The sequence below is a fragment of the Herpailurus yagouaroundi genome, unplaced genomic scaffold (genome assembly GCF_014898765.1).
Source record: "Herpailurus yagouaroundi ecotype Mexico unplaced genomic scaffold, PumYag 140, whole genome shotgun sequence".
Lineage (NCBI taxonomy): Eukaryota > Metazoa > Chordata > Mammalia > Carnivora > Felidae > Herpailurus > Herpailurus yagouaroundi.
The window spans coordinates 23824617-23846459 of NW_024412395.1; the positions used below are offsets into that span (position 1 = coordinate 23824617).

At 33.7% G+C, this 21843-nt stretch overlaps 1 protein-coding gene across 4 annotated transcripts in view; it reads right to left on the reverse strand.

Moving 5' to 3' along the window:
- LRP1B (LDL receptor related protein 1B) overlaps positions 1–21843 on the reverse strand; it is a 1898953-nt gene that overhangs the window by 200754 nt on the left and 1676356 nt on the right. For all 4 annotated transcript variants that reach the window (XM_040474969.1, XM_040474970.1, XM_040474968.1 and 1 more), the window contains exons 63-66: positions 17294–17387; positions 13747–13863; positions 13509–13628; positions 11965–12084 (exon numbers count right to left, since the gene is read on the reverse strand). In XM_040474969.1, coding sequence (XP_040330903.1) covers positions 11965–12084; positions 13509–13628; positions 13747–13863; positions 17294–17387 — 451 coding nt within the window. The remainder of the gene's footprint in view (positions 1–11964; positions 12085–13508; positions 13629–13746; positions 13864–17293; positions 17388–21843) is intronic.

Consider the following 21843-nt stretch of genomic DNA (forward strand, 5'->3'; position numbering starts at 1 on the left):
AATAAAAAACAGACTGATTTTTAGTTGGTTTATTATAGCTTTCAAATTGTCTATAGATAAAGCATCCTTTTATTGCCACTTCAATGATAAGTTCCTTTAAAAAGCTCTTTAAGGGGCGTCTGGATGCTGCGTGGCTTAGTTGGTTGAATGTCTGACCCTTGATTTTGTCTCAGGTCATGAACCTAGGGTCATGGGATCAAGTCCTGTATCTGGCTCCTTTCTGAGTGTGGATTCTCTCTCTCTCTCCCTCTGCCCCCTTCCCCTTCCCTGTCTCATGTTCTCTCCCCACTCTATCTAAAAACAAAACAAAACAAAACAATACCTAAATCTATTTAAGTATGTATTCTGATAAGTTTCCATTCCAACTTATTTAAGATTATTTGTATCTGTGTCCTAATTCCTTGCCTTATTATAAATTTAGGGCAGATTAAGGAAGCTCAATTGAGTAATAGTTAAGTATGTGGGTCTGGATCCAGATCCTATGGGTTCAAATATCTGCTCAACAGCTTTCTACCTGGTTGACTTGGGTAAAATAATTATTTGCATCTTCTGAGTCTTATAGCCTTACCCAAAAATAAAAATAATAATAGTATGTTTTGCATAGGATTGGTGTGAGGATTAAATGATATAATATACATAAAGCTTAGTATAATGCCTAGCACATAATAATCTTTCAAAACTATTAATGATCCTTATTAGACTTCTTTGAATTCCCTGAGTCTCTAATATGGCTGCTTAGTTAACATATTTAATAGGTGTTTATTAATTTTTAAAATAAATGAATATTATAAAGATACAAAAACTAAGCTTAACTATATAAGCAAAATATTAAAAACAAAACAAACAACAAATTGTGCCCAAAGTATGTTGTAGGAAAACTAATTGTATGCAAAGATTTTAGCTTTCCTCTGCAAAGAATAAGAAATGTTGATATGAGAACCCCTTATTCAAATTTTTGCATAATTTTCAAATTTCCTATTGGTAATACACACACCTATTGGAAATATCTCTTGGTAATACCAATATTCTACATATTTCCAATACTAATTTTAAGATGTGTTATATGTATATATATACATATACATGTATATACATGTATATATCTCAAGCAGGCTCTGTACTGTCAGCTTGGAGTCCGATGTGGGGCTCGGACTCATGAAACCCTGAAATCATGACTTGAGCCGAAACCAAGAGTCGGACGCTTAACTGACTGAGCCACCCGGGTGCCCCAGACTCTTAACTATAGAGAACAAACTGATGGTTACTAAACGGGAGATGGATGGGAGGATGAGTGAACTAGGTGATGGGGACTAAGAAATGCACTTGTGATGAGCACTGAGTGATATATGGAATTGTTGAATCACTAGATTGTACACCTGAAACTAACATAACACTGTATGCTAACTATTCTGGAATTAAAATATTTTAAAATCTAAGCTGCAATTACTTTTATTAAGACATTACAAAGTAAACATGATAAATTCTGAAAGAAATACATGTATATATTTGCTTATATTTTAGGTGAATGATTCTCAATTATTTTCTCTTTGATTCAATGAAATAAATGTCCTTTATTGAAAAAGAATGGAATGAACTGTTAGAGTTCTAGGTTCATAAAATGTTTCATTATTCCTAAAGGTACTTTCCTATGCCTATATGATTCCCTGATAGTTAGCCACAGAAATTTTTACTGGTCAGTGTGTGTTTATATCAAGAATATTGTGGGGGCGCCTGGGTGGCGCAGTCGGTTAAGCGTCCGACTTCAGCCAGGTCACGATCTTGAGGTCCGTGAGTTCGAGCCCCGCGTCAGGCTCTGGGCTGATGGCTCAGAGCCTGGAGCCTGTTTCCGATTCTCTGTCTCCCTCTCTCTCTGACCCTCCCCCGTTCATGCTCTGTCTCTCCCTGTCCCAAAAATAAATAAACGTTGAAAAAAAAATTAAAAAAAAAAAAAAAAGAATATTGTGGTTTTAAACACTACAAGGACCAAGACTAAAGATGCAAGCAGTTGTTCCAAAGGATTCTCTTCGTAAAGCAGTAATTATCAAGGCACTAGGTTTATGCTAATTATAAGAACTCTGTGTTTATCCAAAGAACTTCTAGGATAGGTATTTATGAAGGAATAAAACATTCTACCACCTATAGAGAATTTCTAGAAACAGATAGAAATACATATATGAGACATCTTTCTGTTATATTGATAGAGTTAACTAACACAGCTGTATGATCCTTTTATAGTGAAACCATAATTAATTGGCATTAAGTAATACATTGAGTTTTCTGAGAATGTTTTATTTTTAGGATTCAGAAGAATCCTAATTACAAAGAAGACTAAAATATAAAGAGACTCCATATTTGGTCTTAAAAAACGTAATCTAGTAAGGTATTCAGAATGGGGGATCTGAAGGCATATATACTAAGTCATGTAAGAGATTTCTGCCAGTAATATCACCAAGAAGGTGACAGAAGAAATTAAATTAAGACCTTAGAAATGTCTTCAAAAAGTTGAAACAGGTTAGATGTCACTCTTCCAATAGCTTGTTTAATTACAATTTTATGGTAAATATTTTATAACATTTAAACATATGTTCCCTGGGGTGCTTGGGTGGCTTAGTCGGTTGGGTGTCCGACTTCAGCTCAGGTCATGATCTCACGGTTTGTGGATTTGAGCCCCGCATCGGGCTCTGTGTTGACAGCTCAGAGCCTGGAGCCTGTTTCAGATTCTGTGTCTCTTTCTCTCTCTGCCCTCCCCCACTTGTGCTCTGTCTCTCAAAAATAAATAAATGTAAAAATAAATAAATAAACAGAAAATAAAAATATGTTCCCAGCATTCTGATATGGAATTTTTATTTAGTCTTCTACTCACCATTAAATACTTAACACACCCAATAATTGTTAACACACTCAGCTCCTGAGGCATTGATCTTAATGAAGTAAAACAAATTACCATACGTTTGTTTTAAATTTGATATTAGCATTTATAACAAAATGTTAATGCTAAATTCTATTGTTAAGATACCATTGCACATATATAAATATTTTGTAACTTCTTTTAAGATTGTATATTAACACATGAACTTAAATGTAGAGATCTTACTGCTTGAGTACAACATATAATTCACATAATCCAAATACTATTAATTAAAAATATGTTTGAAAACATATTAGATTTGAAGGTCAATAAATGGTATCAGTTTTGATTTCTTCTCCTTTTTCTCAAATATCAACCAAAATCCAGTAAGTATATCAAAATAGGAAACATGTATACATGTTTGCCACCTTCTTAGAACACAGAATTGTGAAGAATATAATCATATGGATAAGATGATCTATAGGGTAAGAAACCTCAGATTACAGGGTAGATCTGCTGTCTATTTCTCTAGCTCTTAAATACTGTTTAAGCTACTTCTTCCTTAGGTCAAAGGAAACTCATTATGAATAATTTGTTTATATTATTTTTATAATCTCTCTCAAGATTTTTGGATTAGAGAAATAGAAATATTAATTATAAGGTTAAAATTTTAAAGGATAGCAAAAATAAGTAATAATTTGCTCTGACATCTATAACCCAGCAAGAGGTAATAGAGTTCATTATCTCAAACTACATCCTACATCACCTCTCTCTCTACTCCTGTTATTTCCCACATGAACAATGACTAAGGAACCATAATAAATAGGGACCTAATGACATAGGGCATAATAAATAATGCCCTAATGACAGGCAAACTCCAGTCCAGAGCCTTGCATCCCAGGCATTGAATCTAAGACAGATAGGGGCATAAGTATGACTATCAGAATCATCATCTATACATCTGTCCACAAAGATTACAAAGCCAAATGGTACGATTATAACTCTACAATAGGTCTTTTACTCTCCTTAATATATTATGTCCTGAAATGTTAATGGATGAAAAGGATACTCATTTTGCAAGCAAAATCTGATACCATTTGGATCCTCAAACTGATTTTAACATAGAAGCATAAATCTAAGTTTTCTTTACCAGTCGGTCATTTTACTTTTATTATCAATATGTTCCTAAATGAAATGACAGGGTTTTTTAAAATAGTTATTTAAAATTCTATGTATTTTGAGTCCAGTTGGAAATTAAGGTATCAAGAAACTTAGATATTAAGCTTTACAACCTTTCTAATATATAACATATAGCCCTATGTTTATGTAATATATATTCTTATAAAATATTCAAAAATATTATAAATAAATTCTACTAATTAGAAGTCTAATAAAAATATCATAAATGATGTTTCAGGGTTTCTTACTGCAATTTATGAGTATGGAACAGAAACTGAAGTGGTAACCAAACTACTTTATACACACACCATATTTTCATAGGCTGGTACTCTGAATAAGATGATTGGTCCTCTAACCATTTGAAAGAAGCTACCACTCCTATTTCTTATAGTGATAAACAATAATATTTTCTACACACAGATGCATTACCTATAGTACTGTATTGAGAAAAAGCACTACAAACTTTAATTCTATTTATTTTCACACACTAATATATAGTATAATCATACAAACATGGCATCAAGTAACATTGAATAACCCCTGAAAATAAATGGTAATAATGTTCTTTAAGGAAATCACCAGTCCAAATGACATTTGAATAGAATCTTATAAACCAAAACAAATGCAAATATTTTGTTGTAAAGGTAGACAAAAAAGGCATTTTTTAAAGTTCTACATTTCTTAAGTATTTTTTATAAAGTGTTTAATGCTTATTTTTCCCACATTCTACTATAAAACTGCAAGTAGGTTTGTGTGCATGTGTGTGTGTGCTATTTTATTTTGCATTTGTAGGAAATCAAATATATTTGGCAAAGGTTGAGGGAAGCAATATAACAAGGATGAAGTTTTTCAAGCAAAAATATCACAGAATGTTAAATTACTGACTCAATTTCTTTTTAAAAAATATCAACTACACCAACCCAGTTCTTATTAAGCAAATATACAGTCCCTTTCATTACAAACTTAATTATAAACCTCACTGGGCAAAAAGCTATTTCCTTTCATGGCTTTTACAACAGATCAGTATAGAATCTGGAATACGTGGCATGCCTCCTGACTCACTGTGTGGGCTCCTTTTTAGCTTTGTGGAACAAAATTTAAATTTCACAATTTCCTCTTATTATTGAGAAAGAAAAAAACAAAATAAAATAACATCACCAAATAATTGCATATCCCTTTGGTAGAGAGACAGTCAATGCAAGGAAGTTACTGAAGACAAGTTATAAAAAGACCAAATGTGTTCCTCTTAGACTATTAAAGGATTCACATGTAGGTCATTCATTTCTTCATATAAAAACTAGACAGTAATTTCCTAGTCCTATTCATATAGATAGGCTCCCCTTTCTTTCACTTTCTCATACACAGACACAAGACATGGAAGTCGTATCCATATTGATGTGGGACAAGCCAATACTACTGAGAAGATAAGTGTTACCCTGACCCAAATTTATCTCAAAAAGATGTCAAAATTCCAGGAGAAACATCTAGCATCATGTATATGACACAGTCAACAAAATTCAGGAGCGACTCTACGACACTACAAGTGACTAGTAGCTAGATAGATAAGCGTGAGACAGTTATTTCTGGCTCCTCACAAGATTTGGAGATTTTCAGGAGCACGTGTCTCTGCATGTCTTAGCTCAAGAGTATTCATGTAATAGCAGAAACTTAAGATCAGTTTGCAGCTTACCAGAAATGGAAACATGGAGGAAGCCAGCCAAGGCTATACTTCAGCAGTGGGTGGTGGGACCAGCACTCCACAGCACAGGTCACAATACAGGTGCAGATCAGACCAATCAGGCAGCAGAGACCAATCAGGCCCCAGAGATATGGGGTCTTTCCTCCTTCCCACCTGCTAACATAGAGATGTACAATCCCACCCTTCTAAATATCTGAGATACCATGATGCCATGTGTTTGAAAATTTAAATCGGTCTCCCAGCAGCCTCCCTCAATAACAAAGTCCTCCTCCTGCCCCCACACAATAAGCCATGGTCACACAGTATGGAAGAGGGGCTTTAGGGTGTTCACATAATTTGTTTACTAATCAAAGTAAAATACCTAATTTGCTGGTCTATATTTAAATTCAGGAAACACTGCTTAAAAACACTAAACAGATGTCTTAACTAAATGCATGGAAGTGCACTATTTTCCAAGATACAGAATTTAGTGCATCACCCTTTCCTGCATATGTGAGCACAGAACTCCACTCCTGCCCCACCATGGATTATATTGAAGTCATGGCACTAATATTTGGTAAATGCTATTTTAAATGTAAGTAAATAAATATTTTGAAAATAACTAAATTCAAATATCAAGAATTATTTTACTGTGGGTATAGCCACCAAAACCAGAACTTCTCTCTTCAAACTCGTTCCAGGGTCTCCATCCAAAGCCTAATATAGACTGTAGGGTACACAGATTTCTGCCCCTGGATATTGTCACAACTGCTTTGAGTAAACTTTCATGCAAGCTGACAATCAGAGCACCTGAGCAGGAAACTGAGACTTCATGGTGTCTATAGCACAGATTGTATGAAAGGTGTTGTGTTTTATTTGCCAATAGATGTGTAATAATTGTAACATGTAAAAAAAAACCTTCAGTATAAAAACATGTGATTCACATTAATACACTGGAATACTAGAAAATGTTAAGCTTCAATTTCCTATTGAAAATACAATGAAATTTATGTAAGCTTTTAAGATACTATTAACTGTTAGGTATATATTAATAAATACATACAAATATAGTTAAAAAGAACACATGTGAATAATACACAACCACTTCAGCAGAGGGGAAAAAGGGAAGGGGAGAGGATAAAGGAGGGCTTTACATGTTATTGTAGTGATGTCTATGTTTTAAAAGAGATGCCTTAAGAAAAATGTTAAAAATCTATTAAAAATGATAAATTGCTTACCGTGTAACTTTCTGTATAAGTCTGCATGGTAGAAGTATTTTATAATTTAATATTCACTTGCTTTAACTTAAAAAAAAAAAAACATGTTCCTTATGTTCTTATAACTTAAGTAAACAAATTCAAATTTCCTCAACAGAAATTTAAGTGAAAATAAAAGGACCCACTGATCAGTTCTCTTTTAGTTTGAATGTGTTCAGTATCATGCTGGAAGAACCAGGCTGCACAAAGCACAAAGCTACTGTAGGAAACTCAAGTTCATCTCATAAGCCCTAGTTAGTGTGATTATAGCTAGCACATTAATTTGAGATAATTAGCCAAGCGGTAGGGAATAAACCAAAACTGCTCAAAAGCCGTAAATGATGCTGAAGCAACTTGAAAGCAAAAATTCTAGACGAGGTGGAAGGTTGCAAGAGAAGAAAGCAAGGAGACATGACCATAGGGAAGAGCAATATGGAAGAACAAACAGTGGATTCCAGAGAGCTGGGGTGTGAGTATGGGGTTGACCAGGAAGGCCCAGATGGAACAACTGATAAAAAGAATGTTATACAGACATCTAGGGAATGGAAAATCTGAACTATAAACATGGGAAGAGAGGACATAATGGAAAGACCTGGATTCTGATATCATCTTATTAGAGTCAAATTGTAGAAAAGTTTCAACTCTAATTACAAAGCAGAGCATGAATCTAGTACAGATTTGTCAAATCCTCAAATCTGCATTACCTTCCTAAAATAGACAATGGCAGGCAGAAGGTAAAGTTTGAAATTGAAATTTGGAATGAAAATCCTAGGGCTAGTACAATTTGAGGTACTGCATACATTTTGGTCAGGCATTCAAATCTGGTGTTTGTCCAATACTGTAATAACTAATGAACAGCCTTCCAAGAATAGTCAACGTTTATAATTTAATAAAAAAGGTACATATCTACCTTTTCTAAAGCTTATTTTTCTCTGGGCATATAGTAAAGAAAGAGCGAAATACCTTCCAGTGAAAAGATGTAATTTTATAATAGCCATTAACTCAAAACACAGTTGAACCTGTCTTCCCATGAATATAAGCACAGCACAGATTTAAATCTTTACTTACACAGAAATGGAGCTAAAAGATGTTTTTAAAATATTTATGAATTTAAACCCAAATGTAGTTTTTACAGACTCATAAATTTAGTCATCTCAAAAACTTTGTGTCATAGGATAGGAAAATATATACTTTAATTTTAAAATTCGTATCCACTCTCACCAAGACTAAACTATTGGTGTAAGACTCCTAAACTATATGTAATTTATATCTACTCAAAGTGATTTGAGGCTTCCTTAAATTCTAGATTACCATAACATTTTTACACATATTGAATATTAGTTGTTAAATCTGCATTACTCATCAGAACTCAAAAATTACACTGGGCAGAATTCAATAAACATGGTATTCCAGTAAATATAAAAATTAAATAATTTTAAAGATATGTATACATTAAAGGTATTTTAATCCCCTATACTGCATGTGTATTTGGTTGTTTTTTTTTTTGCAAGTTATTCTGTAAATTTATTTGTAAGCTTTGTTAGGCTTTTCCACAGTGTCTCAGTGACCCTGTGTCCCTACATTGGTATTGTTTATAAAATTTAAAGAGAAAAAGGGGGGTGTGGGTGGCTCAGTTGGTTAAGTGGCTGACTTGGGTTCAGGTCATGATCTTGTGGTTTGCAAGTTTGACCCATGCATTAGGCTCTGTGCTGACAGCTCAGAGCCTAGAGCCTGCTTTGGATTCTGTGTCTCCCTCTTTCTCTGCCCCTCCCCTGCTTGTGCTCTCTCTCACTCTTGAAAATAAATAATAAAACATTTTAAAAAAATAAAGAGAAAAAAATGTGTTTCATTTAGGATCTATCAAGGTAGAACACATTACGATGCTAGAACTTTAGAGTTGATAGAAGCCAATTAGATATAAAGCTATAGATAGATATTGCTTCTGAGAAATAAGTTGTTAAGAGCTAGGTGAACTCTAAGAGTAAAGCAGAATCTCCCTCTAAATTTAGCATTGGACCAAGAAAATATAGAAGAAAACTGCAATAAAAATGAGTTACATACAGAGGTTTTGTAACAGAGAACAGGCCAGTCACTCAACAGCACTTCACGCGAATCTACTCTACATCTTGCTGGGCCCTCAACATGAGAAACATTGAAACTTACCTTCTATTCTAGACAAGTTCTGTTCCCACAAAGGAACACAGGACTCAGATTCAAATAATAAGGCCTTAGCTTGATAGGGTTAATTTTAAGAAGTGTTTTTATTTGCTTGTTTTTTGTTGTTGTAGTTTTTTTGCTTTTCCCTACTCAACGCAAGTATTCTGCAAAAGTGTTAACAGACATAGCAAAAATACACGGCATTTCTATTTTTATTGAGGACAGAACAAAGGGGAAGGAGCTAGCCTTTTTAGCCCACCAAGAATAAAGATTGAGAAATGGTACACTAAAATGTGATATAGAAGTTTTTTTAATTAAATTAGTGCCTGCCACAATAAAATTTTATAGTGGTCTAAGGCAAATCAGATGGCAACCTTCTCATCTCTTCTCTCCCTCTTACTGTATGTATGTATGTGTTCGTATACTGATCTGGAACTTATGGCAATGACTGTGGCTGGGAGAAGTCTATATAACTTTAAAACAGAAAACATTTAAATATTTTTCTCTTTACACAGAAAGAATGAGGTGGCTTTATAACAAGTCTACAGAGTAGATGCTTTAGTGTGAAAAAACCTTGGATTCAAGTCCCAGTTCCACCACCTGCAAGCCATGACACTTGGGGTAAGTTATATAACCTCCTTGGGATTCATTTACCTCATCAATAAAATAGGGATAGTAAAGGGTGTCTGGGTGGCTCAGTCAGTTAAGAGTCTGACTGTTGATGTTGGCTCAGGTCATGATCTCAGTTTGTAAGATCCAGCTCTGTGTTGGGCCCCGCACTGATAGCACAGGCCCTGCTTGGGATTCTCTCTTTCTCTCTCCCTCTCCCTCTCTGAATCTCTCTCTCTCTCCAGAGCCCTTATCTCTCTCCCCAAATAAATAAACTTTATAAAAAATAGGGATCAGGGCACCTAGATGGCTCTATCAGTTAAGCATCTGATTTTGGCTCAGGTCACGATCTCATGGTTAGTGGGTTTGAGACCCACGTTGGGCTCTGTGCTGATAGCTCAGGGCCTGGAGCCTGCTTCAGATTCCATGTCTCCCTCTCTATCTCTCTGTCTCTCCCCTGCTCATGTTCTGTCTCTCTCTCAAAGATGAATAAATGTTAAAAAATTTTTCAAAAAAAATAGGGGATAGTAGAGAGATTATGTGAGTACATGACTATAAAGCGTTTAACACATATCCTGGGCTATATGGTAAATACCAAATAAATATTAGGCATTACAGTTATTATAATAATTGATAATTATCAGTTTGATTAATATAATCTGTGACAACAGTTAAATAATATCAAAGTAAGGAAGAACAAATTATAGATATTCCATAAAAATATTCATATAGCTAATATAAGTCATTATTCCTTTTCACTTCGGTAAACCAAAAATACACAAGACTAGCCATTAATATAAAAGAAAACTAGCCAAGAATATAAACTAGTCTGTAAAAGAGTCTGATAATTGTTAGGGACAAATCAATAATGACTATACTTCAGGGCTTTGAGAATTGATTATGAAGACCAATTCTACAAAGTGGTAAATGGGGTTTCATGATACTGTAGTAAGTTATTTTGGTTGCATGTTCTGAAGACACAGTCACATGGAAGACAGTATTAGGAAAAACACTTAAAGACACATGATTGTCATTTATTACACATATGTCTCGTGAATGTTGTGCAGAAGTGGAATTTCAAAGAACACAATGGGTTTTCATTATTTTCTTTTTTCTCAGAAGAGGTAATTAAGAGCAGTGTGGAATATAGCAGATGCATTTAACCCAATTTTGGCTCTGAAAGTCTTGGACATCCTATCTTCAATTTGGAAAAACTTTGTCTTTCTTAATCAATTACCAGATTAAATAATTTTTTGCTTCCCCAACAATGCCATGTTTGGTGTATTCACCTACAACATAGCCTTGGTTACTGTTTAATAAATGTTGATAAAATGAATTACACATGACAACTACTCTTCATTTCTGTCTTTCCATTGACATTTTCAAGATAGAATCGAATGTATTAAACAAAATGAGTATGTTCTCCATTTCTGCAACATTAATTAATAAATAATTCTTATAAATAAAACAAATGATCTTAAGTAAGAAAAAAAGGTTCAGAAACAAATGCCAACTTAGGTGATTGCTGTCATCTACTAAAACAGAAAAGATACTTTTCTTAACTTTCCTTTTATTTCACCATGTTTATGAATGGATAACAATCATTGAATGAATGGAAAACCATATGTATTTAAGCAAAAAAAAATGAAGTCTAGAACAATAAAAAGGTAATGTCTTGGGGCGCGTGGGTGGCTCAGTCGGTTAAGCGGCCGACTTTGGCTCAGGTCATGATCTCACGGTCCATGAGTTCGAGCCCCGTGTCAGGCTCTGTGCTGACAGCTCAGAGCGTGGAGCCTGTTTCAGATTCTGTGTCTCCCTCTCTCTGACCCTCCCCCGTTCATGCTCTCTCTGTCTCAAAAATAAATAAATGTTAAAAAAATATTTTAAGGTAATGTCTCATTTTTTCTATTCATTAAATGCTAATACCAAGTGCATACTCTAATACAAGATGATGGTTTAGCCTACCTTTTAGATCCATCTTTTTAGAAATAGTTTTGAGTTATATTAAACAATATTACTCTTCTGCCTTACCCTTCTATAGGCAAAAACAGCTAACCTGAGATTGTTGTTATAAAATAGCTAATCTGAGGTTGTCATGACTCTGCAAGCACAGAGACAAAACTTTCTCATGTAAGACTTCAGTTTCATCAGAATTGTGTTCAAACCCCTTTCACTGTGACTATGTCAGATGGTGACACAAATACAATAGGAAAGATCCAGGGTCACAAAACACTCACCACAGTTGGCCTCATCTGATGCGTCCGCACAGTCTGGATCCTCATCACAAACCCACAGCTTGGAAATGCAGTGTTTAGTAGTTTTACATTGGAAATAGTCTGGAGAACAGCTGTTTTCGGCTTAAGAGGAAAAAAATTTATTAAAATGTAGTTTTGAACAAAGACAGTCACTTTATCTAAAAAATAATTAGACAAACAAATGTTAAGGATAGTCAACTGGAAATGTAGCATCTTTTAATTAATAAGGCTCTGAAGGTGAAGAGTTTTAACTTTCATTATCTATAATATATTCCAAATGTCCTTTCCAGTATAAATAAATAAAACCTATTTCTGTAATGATACATTTGATAAAAATCAGAATTTTCAGAACCTTACCTTGATTAGATATATTTTGAAATTAATTTTAAAAATAAACAGTTCACAGCCTTTTGGAATAATGTTACCAGATAAATAAGAGTAAGAATTCACACATTCACATTTTTATACATAGAAAACAGACTAAATCAGAAGGTATTAGTGAATAAGGAAATAAAAATCATAAAACTTATCAAACTCTCTACTTGTGTTGAGTTTTTGAGGGAAGAGGAGAACATCTGACTTATACTGTAAACTGCATCACAAATCCTAGTCAGTTTAATGGATCAGCTCCTAGAATGACTAACCATAAAGAACTGGTACTGACTTTATTCTGAATGCACCATCTTAATCAAATTGCTGGGTGACTGCACATTATTTACTGATAAAAGTTTTAGGGGAATAAAATAAAACTTCAGCAAGACAGGAATGTTGACAGCTATTCTGTTGAAACCCTGAAAAACTTGACAGGTACTCTATTGTTCAGATTCTGGTGTGTGTGTGTGTGTGTGTGTGTGTGTGTGTGTGTGTGTGTGCATGCCTGTGTGCCTATGTGTATATATGTACATAATATAAAGTGTTTGTCTTCCATTTAATCTGATTTTTGGTGGGGGATGGAGACAAGGGGCAAAAAGAACAAAAGATATTTTACAATTATTCTTTGGAGTATCTTGTTGAAAGACATTAAATAGAATATTATTTACAGTTTTTAACAAATAGTTTTGTTAGGTTATTTTGCTCATCATACATTCAATATGTATTTTATGGGAAAAAACAATCTCAATTAATGGACTTGATTTCAAGTAACTAATCAATAGAAGAAAATTATCTGTAGCTTCCTACTGTGGACACACACACACAAAATCAGTTTATGAACAAAACACCACAGTCACCTGTAATGTTGGTTTTGCTGCTTCTCTTAAGGATGATGTGAATGAATGCATGTTGTTTCCTGTTTGCCATAATCTTCAGGTAGTTTTCTAAGTAAAGACCACCATGTTTTAATTTTCTCTATATTCTTTATAGAGAGCTTCTTAAATAACCCATCCCAATAGATACCTATTTGGAGCTATTTGCCCATAATTGGTATTATGTTTTTCTACACTGTGTAGTACTTAATAATAATTTTTAGACCATTTTCAGTTGGGACTCAGAAGTAAGACAAGACAGAACATTTTAAGGTGACTTACGACAGTCCCTTTCATCTTCCTCATCCCCACAGTCATCTTGTCCATTACATCTGAGATTTACCGGGATACATTTTTGGTTCTTTGTACACTTGAACTGACCTGACAGGCAGACATGTGTGTCTAAAAGATAGAACAAAAAAAAATTTGTGCTGAAACCTGTGTCTGAATTTAAATCGGCGCACACATAATCAGCTAAGAATTAGATTTATGTTCCTTAGTTAAGAATTTAATCACCTACCACAGTTGAGTTCATCAGAATTGTCTCCACAGTCATTCTCTCCATCACAGATGAAAGCAGGAAGAGCACAGAGTCCAGTTCCACACTGGAATCTGCCTGGCTGACATTTAAATTCAGCTAGGGAAGAAAACATACAGGTATCATCAAATGCCAATCTTAGCTCATGCCTTCTTAAAAAGAGCTTTTCTGACATTACAAATATTTATTATTTCATTAAACATATTCTAGAGCACATTGTGGATGTCTCACACCTAGGTAGCTATTAGATTCAGATTACAGTAAAGCTAAGCTGTGAGCAACTCAGATGACCTCCAGATTACATTTCATAAATTAACAGAAATTAATTCCACATGATAATGCATTTTGCCATATTTTTGAGTTTATATAAGAAATAATGATGAGGTGCCTGGGTGGCTCAGTCGGTTAAGCATCTGACTTTGGCTCAGGTCATGATCTGACGGTTGGTGAGTTCAAGCCCCTTGTCGGGCTCTGTGCTGACAGCTCAGAGCCTGGAGCCTCCTTTGGATTCTGTGTCTCCCTCTGTCTCTGCCCCTCCCCTTCTCATGCTCTGTCTCTGTCTCTCTCTCTCAAAAATAAATAAACATTAAAAAAAATTTAAAGAAATAATGATGACAATAATCCTAATAATAAAGTGGGATATACTGAGCATCTACTCTGTATTAGACACTGGGCTAGGCCCTTTCACATATAACTACAAATTGAATCTTGTCATAACCTCCTCACCTCCCCATCACCATGACCATTTTATAAATAAAGAAACTAGTTCTCATGGATATTAATTATCACCCAAGGATGTACAAGTTTCAAGTGCCAGACCTAGAATTGAGATCCAGATCTGACTCTGAAGTCTTCTCACAATCTATGTTGCTTGTAATAAAACACTTATCTTTTGACTGATGATCCTAATGTACATTACTAATCACTGACTTTAACATAATTAATATGCTGCTTAGTTGTTCAAATAAGTCAACCAAATACTAATAAGTGATATTTTAAACGTTCTTCGGAACATTAAGTATGCTTTTATATTTACAATTAAAAATTTCCTTAACATTAAAAAATAACTCAATATATGCTTGACTTCTATAGAAGTGAGTTCTGAAATGTTTAATTTAACTCCAATCTGTAACATTTATTAGTTAATTACACTAAGTGTTTAAACTGTGTGATACTTAATTTTCTCACATTCTAAACATGTGAATTTCCTCTATTTCCTGTTGCTTCATATATGATTTTCTTGAATACTCCTTTGCTACCGAACCAAACTTCCCATAAGAAGGGTTACAACTATCAGAGGAGTTTCATGCCTGGGAAATAACTGGGAAGCCATCTGAGTTTTAAATATGTGTCTAGAATGGTCTGGAAAATGTAATTACAAACTTATGATGCCAGAGAATTCATGACGCATCACTCTTAAACACATTTATTTAAATAACACTATTGAAGTTTGCAAGTAGGTGAAGCTGGGATTAAGCTTTCCAGTCTTTTCAGGTGAAATTATAGATATTGCCAGCAACCTAGTCCCTGCAAACTTTGATGATGCAGCTATTCACAAATGAATTCTAAACACTCCACAGACTCATGTACATCACTCTCCACCTCACCATAACTCTTAAAATAAAGCTTCATGCCTACAGATGTTCGGTGCTGTTAACCCGTCGACTCCAAGTAAAAGATCATTTACTAAAAGATCACAGAGATAATGTCACCAATAAAAACATGTTGAATTGGTATTTAACCAGGATAAGGATGATGCAGAGACTCTCAGATACCAGATGTCTCTTTGGTTCCCCTCAAAAGACATTAAAAAGTTATATTTGTTCACCATGCAGTCTGAAAGTGTGTAAATGTGAAAAACTTACTATACTAAATCTTTGGTTAATTTTTCATATCAGTATGGTGATAGCATGATATTCCAGTCAAGATTAAAATTGGAACTCAGGAGATGCATATATTTTAGAATGGAAAGCATTGGGTGCCACTGACTGTAACTGTAGGTCATTATGGTGGTATTTCCTTAGAGAACATATTAGTGAATCTGGGCAGGGGAGGTCACCTTAATATGAGGACTGATTTAACATATTCATTCTCCTTTATTTCTATAAATTACAAAGTAAGATGCATTAAATTACCACACTGTAGGAAAATTTACTTTATCACAGGGAAATTAATAACTTCCTTTTAATTAGTAAATCTTGGTTGTTCAGCAATATAATTTCTTGTTTCTTTAATAGTCCTTTTAATTCAATAACTTTAAAAAAGAATAATTCAGGCATAATAGTATACCTATCTCACATAGATATTACTTTCATATATTGCCTATCATAGTGAAAACAAAAACTGTATTAAAAACTCAAAGACCAACGGACATTCCAGAAACATGAAGAGACTATTAGAAAACCAATGACTTCTGTATCTTTTTTCTTTTTCCTTGAATATACAGTTTCTTGCTTTCAAAGATACAAATGAACGATGTGAAACAACTTCAAATGCTTTATACACTTGGTAGTGCCCAAAGACATGGAATCCATCTCATCTAAGTAACTATCTAGATACCCTAAGTTTAAAACAGTTTTGTAATTATGTGGTGGAAAGTTCTACATCAGAAAGCAACTAGTTTTTACTAAGACAGTTTACTGTCTTTCTTTAGTGCAAGCCTAAAGATCTTGAACTCAATTGTCAAGGCCAAATCATGGCAACTATCCACTGAGATTTGAGGGAATCATGATTGACTAAAAGCCTCTAACTTGACAGGACAGTATTGGAGTGACCCATGGAGTGAACTATAAAAGTCTATCAAGACAAAGTTTATTGTGTGTCCGTTACAACCGAAGTTACCAGTGATACCTAAATGTATATGTATATACATGTGCCCTATATATATATATATATATATATACACACACACACACACACACACACACACACACACACACATATACAAACACATGTGCATATATATGTATGTATGTATGTATGTATGTATATGACACCTAACCGTGCCAATTACAGTTTGAGTCAAAATATAATTGGTAGTCATTTTAAGGCAACTAATAAGAGCATACTAAATTGCTAAAGAACAAACTAATGATTTATATTGGAAAAATCTCACTTTTAAGGAATTTTCAGTATTTTAATACTGTCAGAAAAATTGAAAGATTAATCCATTAAAGTAAGATTTTAGTTATTGAGTGGAATTCTAAAAACTTGCCCAGGTTTGCTTCTAATTTGGTGACATATCCAGTCAAAATCATGCTGAATGTTACTATACTGATCACTACATGAGTGTAATTATACTACAAGTAAGAAATTTTAAGACAAAACAATAACATAAATTACTGACAGCATCATTCTAAATGCAATAGTTAACAGAGACATACCCAAGATATTTTAACAATTTTTGTTACATTTTTAAAGATTTTGGAAAAGCATCATAAGGAAATATTTAAGGTCTTGCTTTAATTTTCAAGAACTGGGATTTGAGGAACTCTTAATTCTAAATTCCTACATTCACTGATGTACTCACGACAGTCATCAGGTTCGTCAGATCCGTCGCCACAGTCATCCACAGTGTCACATTTCCACCAGAATGGAATACATTTATCAGTTTTGCAACGAAACTTAAAAAAAGAAAAAAAGAAAATGAAGAAAGGTTGAAGAACCCTATCACCATATACAATAAATATTTAAAAACTCACCAGGGCTAAGCAGCCTAACCTACTCTCTTGATACAAATGTGAACTGTGGTGGTCTTAGAGCATTCCACAATAAGGAATAAATGCACAACAAGCAACAAAATGATCTGCCAGGAAAGCACAATGTTCAGGAAAACCTCCCGGGATTTCCAGAGCACAGACAAGCTTACCCATTTACATATTATCTATGACTGCTCTCGTACCATAACAACAGTGATGTAGTTGCTACAGAGACTACATGGCCAGCAAACTTAAAATATTTATTACCTAGGCCTTTAGAAGAAGCTTGCCAAATGATGACTATGGATAAAAATCCATAGAAATATTAGGAAAAGGTATCCAGAATTAATTGAAAAGTTGAGTTAATTTAGTTAATTTGATTTAAGATAATTGAATTGCATTTTCTTAGCAATCTTAGACAATTTGATTAATATCAATCTGTCTCCGTTCCTTAGTCTCCAAATGAGGAGCTTAGTCTCCAAATGAGGAGTCCTCCAAATGAGGATAATCTGAATGATCCTTTCCAGCACTGTCATGCTGTGATTTCATGGAATTTTCTGAACACACAGCCTTTAGCCATAATCAATATCTGTCCACATAAATTTTAAGGGCACTTCTTTAAAGTACTTAAAACCAGTAAAGTTTTTTCAGTTTTCAAAATTCTTAATAAATACACATGATCTTTTAGGATAAATAAAATAAATTGTCATAACTAAAAAATAGGTACAAAAATTGTACTAGAATGTTAAATAGGCAAGGAAGACTTTATTTAAGACTATGGCAATAGAGGAGAGAGATTGCACTGAACTTCACGGACACAAAATGCAGGGAATGGGTTTAACCTAAGGGATAAACTAATGGAAGAGTATAGTCAACATGAGTAGACTATCTGCTTAGTGGTACTTATCAAAACTGGGCTCCTACCTTCCAACAGAGACTGAGACAGGCTTGGACTATCTTTTCTGATGATTACATTAAAAATATTTTTTTAAAGCTTATTCATTTTTGAGAGATAGAGCATGAGCATGAGTGGGGTGGGGGGTGGTTGGGGCAGAGAGGGAGGGAGATATAGGATCTGAAGCAGGATCAAGGATCTGAGCTGTCAGCATAGAACCCAGTGCAGGGCTTGAACTCATGAACCATGATATCATGACCTGAGCCGAAGTCGGATGCTTAACCAACTGAGACCCTGATACCCCTTGATGATTAAATTTCTATGGGGTGGTTCCCAGGTCCTTGAGGAAGATATTGCTGGGCTATAAAACTGGCAGAAGGCTGGGAGAAAATTTACATCTCAAAGGGGCAGAGAAATAATTCACAATTATAAGTTTTCTAAGGTAAGAGCTCTAAGAAAAGTGATTCAGGGGCCTACGGTCAGGAAGAAACCATCTAAAGTTGAGGAATATTAAGGATATTTTGGTCAATGACTTACCACCCCGTATTACATCTTCCTCTACAAAGCCTGGCAAAGAACCTAGCAAATAATAAATGTATCTAATTTACAATGAACAGTGGCATGTCAAAAAAGAAAGGTAAAAAAATAAGTTTGTAACAGATTTTTTTGCTGAATATTAATTTTTTGAATATTATATTATTTTTTAAAAATAGAAACATTGAAGAAAACTGCTATAATGAAACTTGTTCTCAAGATTATCCAAAACACTATTCACTGACATATTTATTAATGTATTTTATTTGTTCTGTCATCCTTTCCATTTAAAATAGTTAAAAATTATAAGGAAAATAACAATTCTATTACTTAAACAACATTTCTTTTTAACTCCTTTTTTTTTTGTCACAAACCATCAAGTGAAAGATTAACAATAGAGAAACTAGTTGAAAATGTTGTATGATAGCATTTACTTATAAGCCATTTAGCACACAAGTAACTTTTTGCTGGAAATATATTTCAGAAGGTTGTTATTGGATTTTTTTTTATAAAAAGGTGAACGGAATTCCAATTCTCATCCTGAAACAGGGGTTATTTTATTCTCATAAAATAAAAGAAACTAAAGAAAATCACACTTTACATACAAAGCATACATGTATCTAACATAATTGGCATTAAAAATTTACATTATTAAAACCAAGCAATAAAGTTTAGCAAATTTTTTTCCAGCACTATCAAATTATTTTTGTCTTTATTTCAACAGAAATTCAGGGAAAAGCATGTATACAAAATTTATCTGGAATTGAAAATATTAGTTTGATAATTTTCTAAAACTTATTAGTTTTCTTTCTGAAGTGTTTCTGTTGTAATTCTCATGTGAGTGACCTGAACGCAAGGTGACATTTATCTTAGCGTGTGGTATGCCAGACAGATATGTAACAGAGAAAACTACAGCCTAGGTTTAATTTTGTTGAATGAATTGGATTATTAGTAAGCTAAAAGTATTGGGGCACCTGGGTGGTTCAGTTGGTTAAGTGTTGGACTCTTGATTTAGGCTCAGGTCATGATCTCACAGTTCTGAATTCAAATCCCACCTTAGGGTCCCCACTGTCTGACAGCATGGAGCCTGCTGGGATTTTCTCTCTCCATCCCTCCCTCTCTCTGGCCCTCTCCTGCGTGCGTTCTACACATTCTCTCTCGAAATAAATAAACTTGAAAAAGAAAAAGAAAAAGAAAGGAAAATACTATTACTTTCTTCAAGTAAGAGAGAATTTGATGTTAGCCTTTGCTGAAGTTCTTTGGATATCATGAAGTTGATTAAAGGCAGATTTACATTATTTTCTTAAATAAGAGAGTGATTTTTCTCCCCAGTAGCAAGATGGGAGGGAATAGAGCACTGTGAATCCAAGGCAAGAGCTGACTGTTCAACTGATTTTCTCGTATTTGCTTAGCCTGTGGTCATGTCTGTGGTGGTTTTCATAAATTACCACAGGAAAAATATTACCATTATAGATAGTGACTGTCTGGGGATATAAGGCTAACTCTGAAAGCAATTGCCCTGAACATTAAACATTTCCAGTCATTACAGTATATCAAAGTACATTAGTAAGAGGATTTCATACCTCCTGAGTATATTCATAGTCTCCCCAATCAAGATTTGGAAATATCTAAAATACGTATTTTAAAACTCACTACATATGCCTGATTTAAATAAACACCAACTGTTGGAATTATATATGATATGACGATTGTTCTTGCCATTTCCTTTTTAATAAGAACATAAAAAGGTTTTGAGCTAAGAGAAGGCCAGGGTAAAATATACTTATGATGTTACTTTTTATGCTAATCAACATTTTATTCATTACCCTCAGAGGACGATTTCTTCTATTTTGTGTCTGGGCTTCATTTTTCTCATACTTAAATACAGTAACTTAAAAAAGATAAATGCTAAATATAAATATAAAACATTCTTCATGGTAAATGTTCTCCAAGACTAATATCTTCATAAAATAAATTGCAAACTGCAATTATCACCCACAAGAAGAAGCTATAAAGAAACTACTAGATACACGTCTATTAAAATGGATACAAGTATAAAATGCAAATCCTGCATACACAAGTGAAGTTTACTTGTGATAGAGAAAGTCTCCATTTAAAAAATAAGTAAAGTTATTTTTAATTAATTCTTTATTAGGAAATAAAAATAATTTAAATTTAATATTTGAAGTAATAAATGATATAAGAATTGGATTTAATCTTGATTTTTTAATAGATTTTCATGTTCGTTTTAAATTCTAATAGAATTCTTACTGGTATGATTTGTCTATTTTATTTTTCTAAAAATCAGTATCATTCAAGGGATATATCATTGGTTGCATTCATTAGATGTTAAAAAATAAAAATCTTTGGGTACGGTAAATTTAAAATGTAACATTTTGGTCAGAATGTTTAATAGTATGATTCTAAAATGTCTATATTATTTGCTTCACTTCAATTTCAAACCTCACTAAAAATTGTGTTTCTATGAACCAACTTTTCTGCAAGAAGTGTACAGTTGATAGTTTCTTTTCTTTTCTCACTGCAGCAGGAAAAAAATCAGCAGCAAATGGTTGCATAAACCATAAGACTTGCTGGGATAACCACTAAGGGATTGCATTAATAGTTCTTCATTAAGTTTTTCATAAAAATGAAAAAAATTAAGTGACGACTCTTCAGGAAGTACTGCTGACAACAAAGATATTGGACCCACAATTTGGTTCACTGTTGTTCTGTCTTGTTCTTAAATTTTTAAAAAAATTCATGTAAAAACACTATTGGGGTATTTTAAGTTGTAAATATTTTCATCATGTCACCATTGATACCAAACTGGGAAATAATTTAATTACATGAGTAATTTTTTTCTGGGTATTCATTTCATTGATCTGATTTTTTTTTTGTCACTGAATAAGTATAACTATAGGTTATCTTATATAATAATTTGAAAGGTTTTAT